The sequence below is a fragment of the Ranitomeya imitator genome, chromosome 4, assembly GCF_032444005.1.
Source record: "Ranitomeya imitator isolate aRanImi1 chromosome 4, aRanImi1.pri, whole genome shotgun sequence".
Taxonomy (NCBI): Eukaryota; Metazoa; Chordata; class Amphibia; order Anura; family Dendrobatidae; genus Ranitomeya; species Ranitomeya imitator.
Window position 1 is genome coordinate 302,524,693 of NC_091285.1, and position 23,710 is coordinate 302,548,402.

Here is a 23,710-nt window from a genome sequence, read left to right on the forward strand (position 1 = left end):
CACCACATTAACCCAGTGTGCCATGATGGACACGTAACATCCCTGGCCATGCCTACTGGTTTATGCATCTGTTGTGAGGTGAACCTTCCTACTGACTGATTGCCTCAGTGCATGGACAATGCGGTCTTTGACATGCTGGTGGAGGGCTTGGATGGCTTTTCTCGCAAAGAAGTGTCGACTGGGTAGGTCATAGCGTGGTACTGCGTAGGCCATCAGGGCTTTGAAAGCTTCACTTTCAACCAACCGGTAGGGCATCATCTCTAACGAAATTAGTCTAGCAATGTGGGCGTTCAAACCCTGTGTACGCGAATGAGAGGATGAGTACTTTCTTTTCCTAACGAGAGTCTCTTGTAGGGTGAGCTGGACTGGAGAGGTGCATATGGTGGAACTAGCGGTGGTGGTGGTGGTGGACATAGCGGATTTAGAGAGGGTTGGTGATGGTATTCTCGATGTTGGCCTACATACAGTGTTTCCTACCAATAACCTTGTGATTCCCTGACTACTTTGGCCTTGTGATGATACCTCCACATTTGCTGCTGGTGGTGTCCTACCCGATGGGCTTACAGTGAGGGAAGCAATGTAGCGTTGCTGACTACCTTCATTCTGAGCAGGTGCACCAACGATACTGGACGTTTGGTAGTTAGTCCAGGCTTGCAAGTGCATGCTGGTTAAATGTCTAAGCATGCACGTTGTATTTAAATTTTGAAGATTCTTCCCTCTGCTAAAGGTCTTTGAGCATTTCTTACAGATAACTTTTGACTGATCATTCGGATCTTGGTTAAAATATTGCCACACTGCACTCTTCCTACTATGGAATACCTTTTCAGGCAATGCACGCTGTGCTACTTTCACCGGATGGCCACGCTGTCCTAAAACTGTTTTTGTTTTTGACAAACGTTTTTGGCCTGATACGGGCCTTCCAGATGACAGCTGTTGCGATGTAGATGGCTACTGCGGATCATCCTCCTCTGCTTCAGAGCTACTGGCAGCAGCACCCTCTTCCCCCAATGGCTGCCAATCTAGGTCAACAACTTGGTCATCTATCACCTCCTCATCAATGTCATGTGCACCTTCCTCTGTGTCACCGTGTAATATGCTATAGCGTTCTGGACGGGGCACCATAGTCTCATCAGGGTCAGATTCTGGCTCAGTACACTGCGAGGGCAATGTAGTGATCTGAGTCAATGGAACAGCATTATAATCTAGCTGTGGCTGTGCATCAGTGCACTCCATGACCGATTCATCTTGTAATGGGCAGTTAACAATTTCCCATTGTAACCCAGGCACGGTATGTGTAAAGAGCTCCATGGAGTAACCTGTAGTGTTGCCTGACGCATCCTTCACTTTTGGTTTGGGTGAAGGACACAAGGAAAAATCTTGTTCCTGACCGGGAGCATCCACTGACGACTCGCTGCTTTTATATTTGGAACTTTCTGAAGAGGAGGCGAAAGAGCTAGAGGCTGAGTCAGCAATGAAAGCCAAAACTTTTTCCTGCTGCTCCGGCTTTAAAAGCCATTTTCCTACTCACAGAAAAGGGAGCCTTCGAGGCCTTGTGTAGCCAGACGATGACGCTGGCTCAACACCTCTAGCCTTAGGTGCTATTGTGCTTTTGCCACTACCACCAGATGCACCACCACCACCACCCCCATCAGTACCAGCTGGCAACCACCGCCCACGGCCTCTTCCACGAGACTTCCTCATTTTTTGGAAAATCTAACCAAAATAACAACCGTTATATGGTACTGTAAAACAAGGTAGAAGGTGTATATAAACTTGTTGAGAATTTGAATCTCCCTTTTTTTGGGGGGAGACTGACCCAAAACTCAGGCCCAGTGTATAAAACAATGCAATGTAAGTGCCAGAAAGTGGCTGGCTGACATACACCAAACTAACAGGACTGCAGTAGATCCACTTTGTGAGAATTTGAAACTCCCTTTTTTGGGGGGAGACTGACCCAAAACTCAGGCCCAGTGTATAAAACAACGCAATCTAAGTGGCAGAAAGTGGCTAGCTGACATACACCAAACTAACAGGACTGCAGGAGATCCACTTTGTGAGAATTTGAAACTCCCTTTTTTGGGGGGAGACTGACCCAAAACTCAGGCCCACTGTATAAAACAACGCAATCTAAGTGGCAGAAAGTGGCTGGCTGACATACACCAAACTAATAAGACTGCAGTAGATCCACTTTGTGAAAATTTGAAACTCCCTTTTTTTTAAGAGACTGACCCAAAACTCAGGCCCAGTGTATAAAACAACGCAATCTAAGTGGCAGAAAGTGGCTAGCTGACATACACCAAACTAACAGGACTGCAGTAGATCCACTTTGTGAGAATTTGAAACTCCCTTTTTTGGGGGGAGACTGACCCAAAACTCAGGCCCAGTGTATAAAACAACGCAATCTAAGTGGCAGAAAGTGGCTGGCTGACATACACCAAACTAACAGGACTGCAGTAGATCCACTTTGTGAGAATTTGAAACTCCTTTTTTGGTGGGGAGACTGAACCAAAACTCAGGCCCAGTGTATAAAACAATGCAATCTAAGTGGCAGAAAGTGGCTGGCTGACAAACACCAAACTAACAGGACTGCAGTACATCCACTTTGTGAGAATTTGAAACTTCCTTTTTTGGGGGGAGACTGACCCAAAACTCATGCCCAGTGTATAAAACAACGCAGTCTAAGTGGCAGAAAGTGGCTGGCTGACATACACCAAACTAACAGGACTGCAGTAGATCCGCTTTGTGAGAATTTGAAACTCCCTTTTTTGGGGGGAGACTGACCCAAAACTCAGGCCCAGTGTATAAAACAACGCAATCTAAGAGGCAGAAAGTGGCTGGCTGACATAAACCAAACTAACAGGACTGCAGTAGATCCACTTTGTGAGAATTTGAAACTCCCTTTTTTGGGGGGAGACTGACCCAAAACTCAGGCCCAGTGTATAAAACAACGCAATCTAAGTGGCAGAAAGTGGCTGGCTGACATACACCAAACTAATAAGACTGCAGTAGATCCACTTTGTGAGAATTTGAAACTCCCTTTTTTGGGGGGAAACTGTCCCAAAACTCAGGCTCAGTGTATAAAACAATGCAATGTAAGTGGCAGAAAGTGGCTGGCTGACATACACCAAACTAACAGGACTGCAGTAGATCCACTTTGCACAGTATAATAACCTTGGTCGCTCTTCTCTGCACCCGCTCTATTTCAGCTATGTCATTCTTATACACCGGAGACCAGAACTGTACACAGTATTCTAAGTGTGGTCGTACTAGTACCTTGTAAAGAGATAAAATTATGTTCTCCTCATGAGCATCTATGCCTCTTTTAATGCATCCCATTATTTTATTTGCCTTTATAGCAGCCACCTGACACTGGCCACTAAACGTGAGTTTGTCATCCACCCATACACCCAGGTCTTATTACTTCTACCCAAGTGCATGACCTTACATTTATCCCCATTTATGTCCTGCCATACTTCCTGCTGGGTTTAGCAGGTGACACTTAATGGGGAATTTTTGTAATCACTGATCATATTGTCTGCCATGGAATTTTCTTGTGTAAATACTGATGAAAAAAGTCATTTAGCATATTGGCTTTTTCCTCATCCACCATTTCACCCAGACTATTTTTAAGGGGGCCAACACTATCATTTTTTAGTTTCTTACTATTTACGTAGGTAAATAATATTTTGGGATTATTTTTACTCTCTCTGGCAATGAGTCTCTCTGTCTCAATCTTTGCTGCCTTGATTTGCTTTTTACAGAATTTATTTAATTTTCTGTATTTATTTAACCCCTTCCCGACCTGTGACACAGCGTATGCGTCATGAAAGTCGGTGCCAATCCGACCTGTGACGCATATGCTGTGTCACAGAAAGATCGCGTCCCTGCAGGCCGGGTGAAAGGGTTAACTCCCATTTCACCCGATCTGCAGGGACAGGGGGAGTGGTAGTTTAGCCCAGGGGGGGTGGCTTCACCCCCTCGTGGCTACGATCGCTCTGATTGGCTGTTGAAAGTGAAACTGCCAATCAGAGCGATTTGTAATATTTCACCTAAAAAAATGGTGAAATATTACAATCCAGCCATGGCCGATGCTGCAATATCATCGGCCATGGCTGGAAATACTAATGTGCCCCCACCCCACCCCTCCGATCGCCCCCCCAGCCCCCCGATCGGTGGTCCGCTCCCCTCCGTCCTGTGCTCCGCTCCCCCGTCCTCCTGTCCGCTCCCCCGTGCTCCAATCACACCCCCCCGTGCTCCAATCAAACCCCCCCGCACTCCGATCCCCCCCCCGTGCTCCGAACCACCCCCCCTGCACACCGATCCCCCCCCCCTGCACAACGATCCACCCGCCCGCACACCGATCACTCTCCCCCATGCTCCGATCCCTCCCCCCCCGTGCTCCGACGCCCCCCCGTGCCCTGATCTCCCCCCCCTGTGCCCTGATCTCCCCCCCTTATACTTACCGATCCTGGCGAGGTCCGTCAGTCTTCTTCCCCGAGCGCCGCCATGTTCCAAAATGGCGGGCGCATGCGCAGTGCGCCCGCCGAATCTGCCGGCCGGCAGATTCGTTCCAATGTGAATTTTGATCACTGTGATATAATCTATCACAGTGGTCAAAATAAAAAAACAGTAAATGACCCCCCCCATTTGTCCCCCATAGATAGGGACAATAATAAAATAAAGAATTTTTTTTTTTTTTCACTAAGGTTGGAGTTAGAACTAGGGTTAGGGTTAGGGTTAGGGGTAGGGTTAGGGGTAGGGGTAGGGGTAGGGTTGGGGGTAGGGGTAGGGTTAGGGGTAGGGTTAGGGTTAGGGGTAGGGTTAGGGTTAGGGGTAGGGGTAGGGGTAGGGTTAGGGGTAGGGTTAGGGTTAGGGTTAGGGTTTCGGTATGTGCACACGTATTCTGGTCCTCTGCGGATTTTTCTGCAGCGGATTTGATAAATCCGCAGTGCTAAACCGCTGCGGATTTATGGCAGATTTACCGCGGTTTTTCTGCGCATTTCACTGCGGTTTTACAACTGCGATTTTCTATTGGAGCAGTTGTAAAACCGCTGTGGAATCCGCAGAAAGAAGTGACATGCTGCGGAATGTAAACCGCTGCGTTTCCGTGCAGTTTTTCCGCAGCATGTGTACAGCGATTTTTGTTTCCCATAGGTTTACATTGAAATGTAAACTCATGGGAAACTGCTGCGGATCCGCAGCGTTTTCCAAAGCGTGTGCACATACCTTTAGAATTAGGCTATGTGCACACGGTGCGGATTTGGCTGCGGATCCGCAGCGGATTGGCCGCTACGGATCCGCAGCAGTGTTCCATCAGGTTTACAGTACCATGTAAACCTATGGAAAACCAAATCCGCTGTGCCCATGGTGCGGAAAATACCGCACGGAAACGCTGCGTTGTATTTTCCGCAGCATGTCAATTCTTTGTGCGGATTCCGCAGCGTTTTACACCTATTCCTCAATAGGAATCCGCAGGTGAAATCCGCAGTAAATCCGCAGGTAAAACGCAGTGCCTTTTACCCGCGGATTTTTCAAAAATGGTGCGGAAAAATCTCACACGAATCCGCAACGTGGGTACATAGCCTTAGGGTTAGGGTTGGGTTGGAATTAGGGTTGTGGTTAGGGTTAGGGGTGTGTTGGGGTTAGGGTTGTGGTTAGGGGTGTGTTGCAGTTAGGGTTGTGGTTAGGGTTACGGCTACAGTTGGGATAAGGGTTAGGGGTGTGTTGGCGTAAGAATTGAGGGGTTTCCACTGTTTAGGCACATCAGGGGGTCTCCAAACGCAACATGGCGCCACCATTGATTCCAGCCAATCTTTTATTCAAAAAGTCAAATGGTGCTCCTTCCCTTCCGAGCCCCGACGTGTGCCCAAACAGTGGTTTACCCCCACATATGGGGTATCAGTGTACTCAGGACAAACTGGGCAACAATTACTGGGGTCCAATTTCTCCTGTTACCCTTGAGAAAATAAAAAATTGCTTGCTAAAACATCATTTTTGAGGAAAGAAAAATGATTTTTTATTTTCACGGCTCTGCGTTGTAAACGTCTGTGAAGCACTTGGGGGTTCAAAGTGCTCACCACATATCTAGATAAGTTCCTTGGGGGGTCTAGTTTCCAAAATGGGGTCACTTGTGGGGGGTTTCTACTGTTTAGGCACACCAGGGGCTCTGCAAACGCAACGTGACGCCCGCAGACCATTCCATCAAAGTCTGCATTTCAAAACGTCACTACTTGACTTCCGAGCCCCGACATGTGCCCAAACAGTGGTTTACCCCCACATATGGGGTATCAGCGTACTCAGGACAAACTGGGCAACAATTACTGGGGTCCAATTTCTCCTGTTACCCTTGAGAAAATAAAAAATTGCTTGCTAAAACATCATTTTTGAGGAAAGAAAAATGATTTTTTATTTTCACGGCTCTGCGTTGTAAACGTCTGTGAAGCACTTGGGGGTTCAAAGTGCTCACCACATATCTAGATAAGTTCCTTGGGGGGTCTAGTTTCCAAAATGGGGTCACTTGTGGGGGGTTTCTACTGTTTAGGCACACCAGGGGCTCTGCAAACGCAACGTGACGCCCGCAGACCATTCCATCAAAGTCTGCATTTCAAAAGTCACTACTTCCCTTCTGAGCCCCGACGTGTGCCCAAACAGTGGTTTACCCCCACATATGGGGTATCAGCGTACTCAGGAGAAACTGGACAACAACTTTTGGGGTCCAATTTCTCCTGTAACCCTTGGGAAAATAAAAAATTCTGGGCTAAAAAATTATTTTTGAGGAAAGAAAACGTATTTATTATTTTCACTGCTCTGTGTTATAAACTTCTGTGAAGCACTTGGGGGTTCAAAGTGCTCACCTCACATCTAGATAAGTTCCTTTCGGGGTCTAGTTTCTAAAATGGGGTCACTTGTGGGGGGTTTCTACTGTTTAGCCACATCAGGGGCTCTGCAAACGCAACGTAACGCCCGCAGAGCATTCCATCAAAGTCTGCATTTCAAAATGTCACTACTTGACTTCCGAGCCCCGACATGTGCCCAAACTGTGGTTTACCCCCACATATGGGGTATCAGCGTACTCAGGAGAAACTGTACAACAACTTTTGGGGTCAAATTTCTCCTGTTACCCTTAGGAAAATAATAAATTGCAGGCTAAAAAATCATTTTAGAGAAAATAAAATTTTTATTTTATTTTCATGGCTCTGCGTTATAAACTTCTGTGAAGCACTTGGAAGTTCAAAGTCCTCACCACACATCTAGATTAGTTCCTTTGGGGGTCTAGTTTCCAAAATGGGGTCATATGTGGGGGATCTCCAATGTTTAGGCACACAGGGGCTCTCCAAACGTGACATGGTGTCCGCTAATGATTGGAGCTAATTTTCCATTTAAAAAGCCAATTGGCGTGCCTTCCCTTCCGAGCCCTGCCGTGCGCCCAAACAGTGGTTTACCCCCACATATGGGGTATCAGCGTACTCAGGACAAACTGGACAACAACATTTGCGGTCCAATTTCTCCTATTACCCTTGGCAAAATAGGAAATTCCAGGCTAAAAATCATTTTTGAGGAAAGAAAAATTATTTTTTATTTTCATGGCTCTGCATTATAAACTTCTGTGAAGCACCTGGGGGTTTAAAGTGCTCAATATGCATCTAGATAAGTTCCTTGGGGGGTCTAGTTTCCAAAATGGGGTCACTTGTGGGGGAGCTCCAATGCATAGGCACACAGGGGCTCTCTAAACGCGACATGGTGTCCGCTAACAATTGGAGCTAATTTTCCATTCAAAAAGTCAAATGGCGCGCCTTCCCTTCCGAGCCCTGCCGTGTGCCTAAACAGTGGTTTACCCCCACATATGAGGTATCGGCGTACTCGGGAGAAATTGCCCAACAAATTTTAGGATTCATTTTATCCTATTGCCCATGTGAAAATGAAAAACTGAGGCGAAAAGAATTTTTTTGTGAAAAAAAAAGTACTTTTTCATTTTTACAGATCAATTTGTGAAGCACCTGAGGGTTTAAAGTGCTCAATATGCATCTAGATAAGTTCCTTGGGGGGTCTAGTTTCCAAAATGGGGTTATTTGTGGGGGAGCTCCAATGTTTAGGCACACGGGGGCTCTCCAAACACGACATGGTGTCCGCTAACAATGGAGATAATTTTTCATTCAAAGAGTCAAATGGCGCTCCTTCCCTTCCGAACCTTACCATGTGCCCAAACAGTGGTTTACCTCCACATGTGAGGTATCGGTGTACTCATGAGAAATTGCCCAACAAATTTTAGGATCCATTTTATCCTGTTGCCCATGTGAAAATGAAAAAAATTGAGGCTAAAAGAATTTTTTTGTGAAAAAAAAGTACTTTTTCATTTTTACGGATCAATTTGTGAAGCCCCCGGGGGTTCAAAGTTCTCACTATGCATCTAGATAAGTTCCTTGGGGCGTCTAGTTTCCAAAATGGGGTCACGTGTGGGGGAGCTCCAATTTTTAGGCACACGGGGGCTCTCCAAACGTGACATGGTGTCCGCTAAAGAGTGGAGCCAATTTTTCATTCAAAAAGTCAAATGGCGCTCCTTCCCTTCCAAGCCCTGCCGTGCGCCCAAACAGTGGTTTACCCCCACATATGAGGTATCAGCGTACTCAGGACAAATTGGACAACAACTTTCGTGGTTCAGTTTCTCCTTGTACCATTGGGAAAATAAAAAAAATGTTGCTAAAAGATAATTTTTGTGACTAAAAAGTTAAATGTTCATTTTTTCCTTCCATGTTGCTTCTGCTGCTGTGAAGCACCTGAAGGGTTAAAAAACTTCTTGAATGTGGTTTTGAGCACCTTGAGGGGTGCATTTTTTAGAATGGTGTCACTTTTGGGTATTTTCATCCATATAGACCCCTCAAACTGACTTCAAATGTGAGGTGGTCCCTAAAAAAAATGGTTTTGTAAATTTCGTTGTAAAAATGAGAAATCGCTGGTCAAATTTTAACTCTTATAACTTCCTAGCAAAAAAAAATGTTGTTTCCAAAATTGTGCTGGTGTAAAGTAGACATGTGGGAAATGTTATTTATTAACTATTTTGTGTCACATAACTCTCTGGTTTAACAGAATAAAAATTCAAAATGTGAAAATTGCGAAATTTTCAAAATTTTCGCCAAATTTCCGTTTTTATCACAAATAAACGCAGAATTTATTGACCTAAATTTACCACTAACATGAAGCCCAATATGTCACGAAAAAACAATCTCAGAACCGCTAGGATCCGTTGAAGCGTTCCTGAGTTATTACCTCATAAAGGGACACTGGTCAGAATTGCAAAAAACGGCCAGGTCATTAAGGTCAAAATAGGCTGGGTCATGAAGGGGTTAATGCCTCATCACTACCTACTTCCTTTAATTCTCTAAATGCTTTCTTTTTTGTCACTTTTTGCGCCCCTTACTGCTCTATTTAGCCATATTGGTTTCCTCCTATTTCTAGTATGTTTATTCCCATACGGTATATACTGTGCACAGGTCCCATCTAGGAGGGTAATAAACGTCTCCCATTTTCTTTGTGTATTTTTATGTCTCAGGATATCGTCCCAGTTAATTGCACCAAGATCATCTCTCATCCGTTGGAAATTTGCCCTCCTGAAGTTTAGTGTCCTTGTAAACCCCTCTACTACACATCTTATTAAAGGATACATGAAAACTAATTATTTTGTGATCGCTATTTCCCAAGTGACCCCCAACCCTTATATTTGCTATGCGGTCTGGCCTGTTGGATAACATTAGGTCTAGCAGTGCCCCCCTTCTTTTTGGGTCTTGAACCACTTGTGAAAGGTAATTGTCTCTCATAGTTGTCAAAAAACGATTACCTTTGCTGGAACTGCAGGTTTCTGTTCCCTAATCTATTTGAGGGTAGTTGAAGTCCCCCATAATAATGACTTCTCCTTGAGTCGCAGCTTCATCTATTTGCTTTATGAGGATATTCTCCGTTGCTTCCATTATTTTTGGAGACTTATAACAAACCCCTATCAGTAATTTATTATTTTTTCCCCCTCCCCTTATCTCCACCCACAGGGACTCTACATTTTCGTTAGATTCACCTATATTATCACGCAGGATGGGTTTTAAGGATGATTTTACGTATAGAAACACCCCTCCCCCTCGCCTATCCATTCGGTCATTTCTGAACAGACTATAACCCTGCTAGTTAGTGAGGAAAGAATAGTTGAGGAAAGAATGGTTGTAGATGACGAGGAAAAAGCTAACATATTAAACACCTTCTTCTCCACGGTATTCACGGTGGAAAATGAAATGCTAGGTGAAATCCCAAGAAACAATGAAAACCCTATATTAAGGGTCACCAATCTAACCCAAGAAGAGGTGCGAAACCAGCTAAATAAGATTAAAATAGATAAATCTCCGGGTCCGGATGGCATACACCCACGAGTACTAAGAGAACTAAGTAATGTAATAGATAAACCATTATTTCTTATTTTTAGGGACTCTATAGCGACGGGGTCTGTTCAATATTCAAAAAGGGCTCTAAAAGTGAACCTGGAAATTATAGGCCAGTAAGTCTAACCTCTATTGTTGGTAAAATATTTGAAGGGTTTCTGAGGGATGTTATTCTGGATTATCTCAATGAGAATAACTGTTTAACTCCATATCAGCATGGGTTTATGAGAAATCGCTCCTGTCAAACCAATCTAATCAGTTTTTATGAAGAGGTAAGCTATAGGCTGGACCACGGTGAGTCATTGGACGTGGTATATCTTGATTTTTCCAAAGCGTTTGATACCGTGCCGCACAAGAGGTTGGTACACAAAATGAGAATGCTTGGTCTGGGGGAAAATGTGTGTAAATGGGTTAGTAACTGGCTTAGTGATAGAAAGCAGAGGGTGGTTATAAATGGTATAGTCTCTAACTGGGTCGCTGTGACCAGTGGGGTACCGCAGGGGTCGGTATTGGGACCTGTTCTCTTCAACATATTCATTAATGATCTGGTAGAAGGTTTACACAGTAAAATATCGATATTTGCAGATGATACAAAACTATGTAAAGCAGTTAATACAAGAGAAGATAGTATTCTGCTACATATGGATCTGGATAAGTTGGAAACTTGGGCTGAAAGGTGGAAGATGAGGTTTAACAATGATAAATGTAAGGTTATACACATGGGAAGAAGGAATCAATATCACCATTACACACTGAACGGGAAACCACTGGGTAAATCTGACAGGGAGAAGGACTTGGGGATCCTAGTTAATGATAAACTTACCTGGAGCAGCCAGCGCCAGGCAGCAGCTGCCAAGGCAAACAGGATCATGGGGTGCATTAAAAGAGGTCTGGATACACATGATGAGAGCATTATACTGCCTCTGTACAAATCCCTAGTTAGACCGCACATGGAGTACTGTGTCCAGTTTTGGGCACCGGTGCTCAGGAAGGATATAATGGAACTAGAGAGAGTACAAAGGAGGGCAACAAAATTAATAAAGGGGATGGGAGAACTACAATACCCAGATAGATTAGCGAAATTAGGATTATTTAGTCTAGAAAAAAGACGACTGAGGGGCGATCTAATAACCATGTATAAGTATATAAGGGGACAATACAAATATCTCGCTGAGGATCTGTTTATACCAAGGAAGGTGACGGGCACAAGGGGGCATTCTTTGCGTCTGGAGGAGAGAAGGTTTTTCCACCAACATAGAAGAGGATTCTTTACTGTTAGGGCAGTGAGAATCTGGAATTGCTTGCCTGAGGAGGTGGTGATGGCGAACTCAGTCGAGGGGTTCAAGAGAGGCCTGGATGTCTTCCTGGAGCAGAACAATATTGTATCATACAATTATTAGGTTCTGTAGAAGGACGTAGATCTGGGGATTTATTATGATGGAATATAGGCTGAACTGGATGGACAAATGTCTTTTTTCGGCCTTACTAACTATGTTACTATGTTACTAGTTAACAGCCCAGTCATGGCTCTCATCCAGCCATGTTTCAGATATCCCCACCATGTCATAATTATGCTCCAACAACATTAATTCTAATTTGTCCATTTTGTTGGCGAGGCTTCTGGCATTAGTATACATGCACTTTATGTATCTCTCTGTACCTCTATTCTAATCCCATCCCCCATGCCACCGCCACCCCCAACTTCCTTATTTGTGCCCAGGTTTCTATATGCAATATCTTCCCCTCCTATAAATTGAATACCCTCCCCCATTCCATAGTTTAAACACTCCTCCAACCTTCTAGCCATTTTCTCCCCCAGCACAGCTGCACCTTCCCCATTGAGGTGCAGTCCATCCCTAGCGTAGAGCCTGTAGCCAACTGAGAAATCAGCCCAGTTCTGCAGGAACCCAAACCCCTCCTTCCTACACTAATTCTTGAGCCACTTATTAACCTCCCTAATCTCCCGTTGCCTCTGTGGCGTGGCACGTGGTACAGGCAGTATTTCGGAAAAAAACACGTTGGAGGTCCTTGCTTTCAGCTTGTAGCCTAATTCCCTGAAATAATTTTTAAGGACCTTCAACCTACCTCTAACTTTGTCATTTGTGCCAATGTGCACTATGACCGCTGGGTCCTCACCAGCCCCTCCCAGTAATCTGTCAACCGATCAGCGATGTGTCGGATTCGAGCGCCAGGTAGGCAGCACACCGTTCGACGATCCCTGTCCTTTTGACAGATTGCCCTCTCTGTTCCCCTAATAATTGAGTCCCCCACTACCAGCACCTGTCTGGCCTGCCCTGCTCTCCTATTTCCCTCCTTACTGGAGCAGTCACTCCTCCGGCTTTCAGAGGATATTCCTGGCTCCAGCAGTGCTACCCCTGTACTGGCACCCCCCTCATCTGCCAACTTAGCAAACTTATTGGGCTGTGCCAGATCAGGACTAGCCTCCTTGGCACTCTTCCCTCTACCCGGCGCTCTAACTGTCACCCAGCTTGCTGCTCCACTGTCCTGCAGCTCAATCCTACCATCCCCCCCTCATCTATCCCATTGAGCGCCTGCTCAGTGAGCAGAAGACTCCTTTCTATATTGTCAATGGATCTCAGTGTTGCCAGCTGCACATTTAGATTCAGAATCTGGGTTTCCAAATGCTCAATGTGCTCACATCTCGCACAGCAGTATACACCCTCGACTGGCTGATCAAGGATTGCATATGAAGCACCCCAGGGTCCTGGTTGTTGCAGTAATGTCATTCTTCCACCAGGGGGAGTGATGTTACGTCTGAAGGCAATAAAGGAGATCACTTTACCAGGTATCACAAACCACACAACACACTTCACACTCCAGTCCACCAGGGGGAGCTATTCTCCTATTTTGTAGGGCACGCTTCACAATTAGGTAACACTGGGGGTCTGGATAGGAAGTTAGGCAGAAGCGAGCTGGGCTTCACCCAGTTAGCTGCTATCTGAGCTCCACTCAGGTAGTGGGTGCCTGATAGGGGTGGGATCCTGTCAGAGGCCTAGACAGAAGGCCACGGAGCTGCGTCGGCCCGACGTGTGGCAGCATCCTAAGAAAGAGACATTGAAGGAGAATTGTGTTGCAGAGAGTGAGAAACGAAGTCGTAGCAAAAGGAGAGGAAACCAGAAGGAGTTCTGCCCTGTAAAAGGCTGCATCCTTTCTGTGGCGCAGGATCCGGTAGCCGGAACACCGAGGGAGTCATCGTCTCCAAGCCTTGCTCCAGAGACCGGCAGGACAGCTAATTCCATATTAGTTGCCCGACCTTTACCCAGGAGGCACGGTGGCAACTGTGGGGCCGGGGCGTGCTAGAGTCCCTGTAAAAAGCCTCAGGCCATCAGTCATACGGGTTGTTCCTATCCATCTGGGGGACAGAGAGAGAAAGACATAACATCTAGAACACTAACATCAGTTATGAGGACCTTATGAGAGGCTCAGCAGTAAGGTACTACAACATCCAGGCGCTAGAGGAAGGCTACTGATTTCCACCTGGATAAGGTGACTCTGGATTTGCCTTCAGACCGGCCGGACTCTGCCTGCCCTGTGATCTGGTGCTCTGGACTGTGGATGCTGAAGCTTTCAGTAAAAGGTAAAGAGACTGCAACCTTGTGTCCTCGTTCTTCACTGCGCCTCACACCATCCACCACCTACACTCTGAGAAGCCCTGGGGACATACTTCACCTGTGGGAAGGTATACCAACTAGCTGCCATAACATCACCCCAGTGGACCCCTAAGCAGCGTCTGTCACTCTGACCGAATATCACAGGTGGCGTCACGAACATTATCCCTTTAAAGACCTTTCCCCCATTTTCAACGGACGTCCCGAGGGCCACAGACCGGGTCAGCCACCGTGACATCCCCCTTTGAGAACCGAGGGGCCCGGTACCGAGTTCCCCTAGCCCTTGGGGGCGCTCCACATACATGTGGCAAGATGTGCACTGGATGGCATTAACAATAGTGGAGCACATTTCCTCATGGGGATTGCACGAGACAGAGAAGTTAAATAAAAAATAAATGCAAAGTATCAATAAAACACAGACAGCAATTCAGTAATTCCTCCCTTGGAAACTCCCTGAATCCAAAGTCACTAAATCTCAAGTCACACACTTACCGCCGTTCGCACTTACGCTCAGTTCACACTCGCTAAGCTGAAGATTTAAAGAGATTATTTTGTTCTCTATTCCCCTCAGCAGTAATCCACCTTGCTGTTCAATGCACTTCCAAAAAGATCGCTCTGAGTTTAAACTGGCCTCTAGAATTCTGTCGCTGAGGGCTGAAGTTCTTGAGCAGGATGATTTGTATGACCGAGCAGAGAGTTTGGATGAGCCTGACCTGTACAATCTAGTTTCTTACAGATGAGTGATGCGAAGCTCTACTTTATCTTTGGCGTCTTGCATGGCGGCATCCCTTTCTTTCTTTGTGGAATCTGCCTTACTTAACTCTGATCAGGCTTTGCCGATTTTGGAGTCTTTTAGGCAGCATACCTTGCGGACAGTCTCTTGTATCTTCCGTGGGCCGTGTCTAGCCGTCTTATAGTGTCCTGTAAACTCGCTGCATCATCTAGGTGGCGTTGGACGCTTGACATGAGGGTGGCGACTCATTCCCATAGGTTGTCAGGTTGTCATTGAACTCATCCCTTGTGGAATGGTAGTTCTCAAGGACCTGTAACATTGGCTTGAGGGAGCAAACTAGTCGCGCGTCTTGGTTTGTTTCGGGAGCGGGCTCTGCTTCCCGCTCTTCATAATGGACAGTATCGCTTTGTATTAACTCTGTTTCGGCAGTGGGAGACTGTACAAGGTCCTTTTCCTCCATTTTGATTTAAGGTGCGCTGTCTCTTTAAGAAACTGAACTTTTGAATTGGGGGCTGGGAATCGCAGTGCTGCTTAGTTAAGACGCCCTGATAAGATTTCCAAGGTGTTTTCAGAGAATTGTGGGGTCTTGCGGTCCGATAATCTGCAGCGATGTGGTATAATATACAGAGAGTCTCTATGCACAATGCAGTCTGAGGTATGCTGCCGACAGTTTCTTAGCAGAGCAGGGGTGCAGTATGTGAGCAGGCAGAGCGTGGGCATGTGGGTAGGCATATAAGGGTGATTCTGGCCAGGTTTCAAGGCAGCCTTTCGACTGTTCTGTCCCCACATAAGGTGAATGGAGGTGTGGTTGATTAATAGAGGTTGTGAGAGATCCTACCTTCCGTCCAGACTTGCTTATTTGTAAGTCTGGACATACAGCGTATGATGGTTATACAGTAACTTCTCCAGAGTAGAGCCGAGTACAGCAAGTGTATTTGTGACAGCGAGTGGTCGAAAGACTGATGCCTTCCTAAGCCCGGTTCAAGCGTGTCCTCTCACAACAGCAAGCAGACTAAAATGAAATGGCTGCCAGCAGGAAGAAGAAGATGTGCCTTTGAACCAAAAGTGAAAGGCGTGCCCATAAACTAAATGAATAAGTCGTTGCCATAAAGAAAAAGGCCATTAGGTGACAGCAGAGTAAAATATAACAGATACCGTACACAGCATGAAAATAATACATAGAAACTGAAGAACATAACTTACCCGAAACAGCACAAATAGCTTATTCTAGTTTTCTGATGTAAAACTGCTTGAAATGTCACAAATGTCACAAATGCCTTGCTTAAGTTGTAGTTGCGCAAAAATATTTAAAAAATTTCATGTTGCTCAGGCAACTTTTTGAAAAGTGGATGGAGTTAACGAAAGGGGTTTGACTGCTCGCCATGCCCTTCAGATTAATCAACATGTACATAACAAAATTGGCATCAGACTGGAGTACATTTCATATGCCAGTTGAAAGATGCGCCAAATTCATTAAGAGGTGCACACTTCTTAACGAGTTTGGTGCTTCCTATTCCTGCCCACTATTCATCAAGATTGACATGCAAAATGACAATCTTAATGAACCAAGGCAATAATGCCAATAGGCCATATACTGGTAAATGAATCACATTGTGTTTTACAAGAACATCTGCTTATAAATCAAAATGGAATTTTATTCATTAGTATTGTGAAGCAAACTTTTTAATAATATGTCTTTGCATGTAATATAAACATATGCAATAGAAAACATTACATTTACTTAAATTAAGCTACACTAACAGGACAAGGTGTGTGCTTTTGTGTGCACTCCTGTATGTAAGCATGCATGTGCTAATTGTGAATGTGCCCATGTGCAATGAGATGCTCAAAAGCCAAGAAAAAGTCAGAGAATGCAATTTTTGGCTATCGTAGCATTGATGTTGTCACAGCACAGCTGTCGGGTGACCTGGGACCAGGGGCTCCTTCTCTGTCCCTAACACTAGGTGATGCCTTAGCTCGCCCTGCTCCCCGGGATACTTCAGATGACAAAGATGCCGGGGCCTCTGCCCTTGCCTTATCTCCTAAGTTAACCCTCCGTCTGTTCACCTCCCTCAAACAGGAAAAACAGGGGGTGCTACTGTGCCCTGTTTCAAGGGGGGCGAAGTCAATGGCAATTATGGGTATGGATCTGAACAGAGTATACAGAATGTAGCCTAAGACCTTGATGAACCTAGCGTGAATCAAATTAAACCTCGCCCCACTGTCCAGACATGCAGACACAACCATTTTAATTCCAGACAGGTGGATTATGGCTGGTTGAAAAAACTGTGTCCTAGCCACAGAAGTGATAATAAGTACACCCGGGCCATCAGGTTTTTCCGGTGGTTTTTCACTATAAGGTCAGGAAGGACACGTGCCCTTTTTACCACAAAAGAAACACACTCCCCCTTATCAGAGTGGGATGCCACACCCACCTGCATGGGTTCCAAAGTAGGCTCAGTGCTGACGTCCCTTGACCCTGGACCTCCCGCACTGAGGAGACTCCCTATGTTTCTGGCGAAGACGGCGATCAACTTGGATCGCCAAAAATATGGCTAAGAGCTAATGCATCCTTCACCCGTACTGTAAGCCTCTCACAGAACAGACTACGGAGTGCGAGGTCATTCCACTTGGTATCCGTTGCCCACCTCTGGAACTCAGAGCAATATTCCTCCGCTGTCCGGTCGCTTTGCTGAAGTTGACGAAGTATGGACTCAGCTAAGGAGACGCAATCGGGGTCATCATATATATGGCCCAGTGCCCGAAAAAATCACTCCACCAGCTGATGCGACCGAGAGTCAGATGGGAGAGAAAATGCCCATGCTTGGGAGACCCCCTGAAGTAGCGAGATTACTCCACACGTTGCTACTCTGTACCTGAGGAAACCGGACGTAACCTTAAGTACAGTTTACAGGCCTCTCTGAAATCAACGAACTTGTCATGACCCCCAGAGAATCTGTCAGGCAATGGGACCTTGGGCTTCACTATGGGTTGATGGGAGTCCCACACCAGATGTAACAGTGTGTTGCAAAACTACCATGCGTAAATCCGCCAACCCCAGTCTCATGTGTGCTCCTCTCCCACCATTAGCCATGCAGCAAATGCTTGCTCTGATGAGTATTAATAACGGAGCCCAGATTATAAAGGTAAAAGACAGCTGTGAGCACAGACATTTCCAATATGGCGAGTAACCCTTTTCTACCAGAAAAAAAAATTAAGGAGAAGTGTTTCTTCTTAGCGCCAGAGTGCATACATATACAGTGGGGCAAAAAAGTATTTAGTCAGTCAGCAATAGTGCAAGTTCCACCACTTAAAAAGATGAGAGGCGTCTGTAATTTACATCATAGGTAGACCACAACTATGGGAGACAAACTGAGAAAAAAAAATCCAGAAAATCACATTGTCTGTTTTTTTAAACAATTTATTTGCATATTATGGTGGAAAATAAGTATTTGGTCAGAAACAAACAATCAAGATTTCTGGCTCTCACAGACCTGTAACTTCTTCTTTAAGAGTCTCCTCTTTCCTCCACTCATTACCTGTAGTAATGGCACCTGTTTAAACTTGTTATCAGTATAAAAAGACACCTGTGCACACCCTCAAACAGTCTGACTCCAAACTCCACTATGGTGAAGACCAAAGAGCTGTCAAAGGACACCAGAAACAAAATTGTAGCCCTGCACCAGGCTGGGAAGACTGAATCTGCAATAGCCAACCAGCTTGGAGTGAAGAAATCAACAGTGGGAGCAATAATTAGAAAATGGAAGACATACAAGACCACTGATAATCTCCCTCGATCTGGGGCTCCACGCAAAATCCCACCCCGTGGCGTCAGAATGATCACAAGAACGGTGAGCAAAAATCCCAGAACTACGCGGGGGGACCTAGTGAATGAACTGCAGAGAGCTGGGACCAATGTAACAAGGCCTACCATAAGTAACACACTACGCCACCATGGACTCAGATCCTGCAGTGCCAGACATGTCCCACTGCTTAAGCCAGTACATGTCCGGGCCCGTCTGAAGTTTGCTAGAGAGCATTTGGATGATCCAGAGGAGTTTGGGGAGAATGTCCTATGGTCTGATGAAACCAAACTGGAACTGTTTGGTAGAAACACAACTTGTCGTGTTTGGAGGAAAAAGAATACTGAGTTGCATCCATCAAACACCATACCTACTGTAAAGCATGGTGGTGGAAACATCATGCTTTGGGGCTGTTTCTCTGCAAAGGGGCCAGGACGACTGATCCGGGTACATGAAAGAATGAATGGGGCCATGTATCGTGAGATTTTGAGTGCAAACCTCCTTCCATCAGCAAGGGCATTGAAGATGAAACGTGGCTGGGTCTTTCAACATGACAATGATCCAAAGCACACCACCAGGGCAACGAAGGAGTGGCTTCGTAAGAAGCATTTCAAGGTCCTGGAGTGGCCTAGCCAGTCTCCAGATCTCAACCCTATAGAAAACCTTTGGAGGGAGTTGAAAGTCCGTGTTGCCAAGCGAAAAGCCAAAAACATCACTACTCTAGAGGAGATCTGCATGGAGGAATGGGCCAACATACCAACAACAGTGTGTGGCAACCTTGTGAAGACTTACAGAAAACGTTTGACCTCTGTCATTGCCAACAAAGGATATATTACAAAGTATTGAGATGAAATTTTGTTTCTGACCAAATACTTATTTTCCACCATAATATGCAAATAAATTGTTAAAAAAACAGACAATGTGATTTTCTGGATTTTTTTTTCTCAGTTTGTCTCCCATAGTTGAGGTCTACCTATGATGTAAATTACAGACGCCTCTCATCTTTTTAAGTGGTGGAACTTGCACTATTGCTGACTGACTAAATACTTTTTTGCCCCACTGTATGCACAGTGCCTTGAGAAAGTATTCGGCTCCCTGGAACTTTTCAACCTTTTCCCACATGTCATGATTCAAACATAAAGATACCAAATGTAAATGTTTGGTGAAGAATCAACAAGTGGAACACAACTGTGAAGTTGAACGAAATTTATTGGTTATTTTAAAATTTTTGTGGAAATTCAAAAACTGAAAAGTGGGGCGTGCAATATTATTCGGCCCCTTTACTTTCAGTGCAGCAAACTCACTCCAGAGGTTCATTGTGGTTCTCTGAATGATCCAGTGTTGTCTTAAATGCCTAATTATGGTAGATATAATCCACCTGTGTGTAATCAAGTCTCTGTATAAATGCACCTGCTCTGTGATAGTCTCAGGGTTCTGTTGGAAGCACAGAGAGCATCATGAAAACCAAAGAACACAACACTGTTATGGAAAAGTTTAAAGCCAGATTTGGATACAAAATTATTTCCAAAACTTTAAACATCCCAAGGAGCACTGTGCAGGCGATCATATTGAAATGGAAGGAGTATCATACCACTGCAAATCTACCAACACCCGGCTGTCCCTCTAAACTTTCATCTCAAACAAGGAGAAGACTGATCAGAGATGCAGCCAAGAGGCCCATGATCACTCTGGATGAACCGCAGAGATCTACAGCTGAGGTGGGACAGTCTGTCCATAGGGCAACAATCAGTCATACACTGCACAAATCTGGCCTTTTTGGAAGAGCGGATAGAAGAAAGCCATTTCTCAAAGATATCCATAAAAAGTGTCGTTTAAAGTTTGCAACAAGCCACCTGGGAGACAAACCAAACATGTGGAAGAAGGTGCTCTGGTCAGATGAAACCAAAATCGAACTTTTTGGCAACAATGCCAAATGATATGTTTGGTGTGAAAGCAACACAGCTCCTCACCCTGAACAAATCATCCCCACTGTCAGGGACTCTGCGCGCCAGGCACCGCGTCCTCTTCCTTCATTAGCTTCCCCGGTGCCTTCGCTGTAGGTTCGAAAGGCAGCGCAACTGGGCATGCCCGATAAAAACCTTACAGCGCAGGCACCAGGGACGCTAATGAAGGGAGAGGAGGCGGCGTCCAGAGGCCCTGAGTGATGGCTGGGAGGCGTTTCTGTCTGGGGGAAAAGACATGCCCCCAGGTCTATTTCAAGGTATCAGGGACAAATTATAAAAGCAATTATTGCAGCATTTGCAGGGACCCAAACTAAGAGAGCCACCTTGACAGAATGCAGCATTAGTGCTGCACAAGGTGGCTCTTTTAGTTAAAAATGCCTGGGGGAGTGACAGGTTCCCTTTAAGGTTAGGGCTGTGTTGGGGTTAGGGTAGGAGTTAGAACTGGGGGATTTCCACTGTTTAGGCACATCAGGGGCTCTCCAAACGTGACATGGCGTTTGATCTCAATTCCAGCCAATTTTGCTTTGAAAAGTCAAATGGCGCTCCTTCCCTTCCGAGCTCTGCCATGTGCCCAAACAGTGGTTTACCCCCATATGTGGGGTATCAGCATACTCAGGACAAATTGCACAACAACTTTTCGGGTCCAATTTCTCCTGTTACTCTTGAGAAAATAGAAAATTGGGGGCGAAAAGATCATTTTTGTGAAAAAAATATGATTATTATTTATACGGCTCCTTATAAACTTCTGTGAAGCACTTGGGGGTTCAAAGTGCTCACCACACATCTAGAGATGTTCCTTACGGGGTCTTCTTTCCAAAATGGTGTCACTTATAGGTGTTTTCCACTGTTTAGGCACATCAGGGGCTCTCCAAACGCGACATGGCATCCGATCTCAACTCCAGTCAATTCTGCATTGAAAAGTCAAACGGCGCTCCTTCCCTTCTGAGCTCTCCCATGCGCCCAAACAGTGGTTTACCCCCACATATGGGGTATCAGCGTACTCAGAACAAATTGTACAACAACTTTTGTGGTCCAATTTCTCCTGTTACCCTGGGTAAAATAAAACAAATTGGATCTGAAGTAATTTTGTTTGTGAAAAAAAAGTTAAATGTTCATTTTTTTTGAACATTCCAAAAATTCCTGTGAAATTCCTGTGAAGCACCTGAAGAGTTAATAAACTTCTTGAATGTGGTTTTGAGCACCTTGAGGGGTGCAGTTTTTAGAATGGTGTCACTTTTTTGTATTTTCTATAATATAGACCCCTCAAAGTGATTTCAAATGTGATGTGGTCCCTAAAAAAATGGTGTTGTAAAAATGAGAAATTGCTGGTCAACTTTTAACCCTTATAACTCCCTGACAAAAAAAATGTTGGTTCCAAAATTTTGCTGATGTAAAGTAGACATGTTGGAAATGTTACTGATTAAGTAAGTTGTGTGACATATTTGTGTGATTTAAGGGCATGAAAATTCAAAGTTGGAAAATTGCTAAATTTTCTATATTTTCGCCAAATTTCCATTTTTTTCACAAATAAACGCAAGTCAATTTTACTGCTATCATGAAGTACAATATGTCATGAGAAATCAGTGTCAGAATCACGGGGATTCATTGAAGCGTTCCAGAGTTAAAATCTCATAAAGGGACAGTAGTCAGAATTGTAAAAATTGGCCTGGTCATTAACATGCAAACCACCAATGAGGGTAAAGGGGTTAAAAAACTCATATAATTTTTTTTTTATCTTCTTAATATATTGCAATATAGACTGTGTAACTAAAATTGCTTATTTTGCCTTTATACTCAGCTAATTCTTCTCTTTTTTTTCTGCACTATTTAAAAAAAAGGAAGTGTAGCTGCAGAAATCATCATTCCACTCTTCAGCTTCTGACCCAGCTACTGTGCCCCTCCCCCCTACCAGGAACATTTCCAGTGACTAATGACCCATACAGGGAAAATTGACCTCCTGTTTCTATATAGATCATAGAAAGATTCAGCTAGTCAGTTTTTAATCATGAGATGTTATTGACTGAATGGAAAACAGAAGGATTAAGTGGGTAGAAAGGCAAAATGAGCAATTATAAGTGCATAGTTCTAAATAATCTGATTATTGCAATTTATTAAGAGGATAAAAATGTTCATGGGAGCGCTTTTTTTAAAGCTAAACATTATATGAGTTTAATCAAAACCACTGTAAATAATGACGTCTGACTACTGACTACGAACATGAGTTTCAATGTGATTATTATTATTATACATTTTTATAGCGCCATTTATTCCATGGCGCTTTACATGTGATTGGCTACTTCTGTACACAATTGGAATCCCAATAATAGGAGTGTGTTCACATGTGTGCAGCCACATTATTTTAGTTTTCTTATTTTTTATTCTCCACTCGCCCTCTCAAAATTATTTATTTGTTTCTCGATTGATTTGCACAGAATATGTTTGACATTTAAAAAGCTCTAAAATGATTCTTGGCATGATTTTTTACTTGGTATTTTAACAGGGGTGTGTAGACTATATGTGAGTGTGCACCACTTGCATTTGAATCCCTAACAGGGCTAGTTGTGTCATTAATATGTCTTATATACTCATTTAGGCAATTGAACACTATAAGAAGCTACTGAAAATTCTAAACACAATTAAAATCTCTGAAAAGGGAGAAATGGACCCACAGTTTAAGCGACTGGTAATTATCACTATAACTTTCAATTATTTTTTTCCCAGTCAGATGGGGATGGCCTAATTACTTGCTTTAATTCTTTTACATCCTTATGTAAGATTGGTCTGTTGCCAAGTACATTACGCAGTGATTAAAACAAATCATCCTGAAATAGTCTGGCATCTAAAGTTCGTTTTCACAAGAGCCTCTAAAATGTAATGCAGTGCGTTCATTTTCCTAACAACCGTGCCATGAAGTATTGGTCACATTCATGAGCAGGTGTGGTACTATACAATGTGAGAAAGGGAGCAGGTCCAGAATAAAAAAGTGACATACAGTACATCGTGTGAAATAAGAGGTGCGGAATTCCAGAATTAAAATAACAAATAATCGCTACTAGTATGAGCAGAAATTAGGGAGCAAAACTGAAAAATAAAAATGCAGTAAGTTGGATGATCTCGTAAAAAGCTGCCTAAAGTCTCATCTTGACACTTTGCTGCTACATCT

General features: G+C 44.4%; 1 protein-coding gene across 1 annotated transcript in view; it reads left to right on the top strand.

Moving 5' to 3' along the window:
- The window catches only part of LOC138674084 (uncharacterized), a 223,925-nt gene that overhangs the window by 23,653 nt on the left and 176,562 nt on the right, over positions 1-23,710 (top strand). The window contains exon 2 of the mRNA XM_069762030.1: positions 23,141-23,230. Coding sequence (XP_069618131.1) covers positions 23,141-23,230 — 90 coding nt within the window. The remainder of the gene's footprint in view (positions 1-23,140; positions 23,231-23,710) is intronic.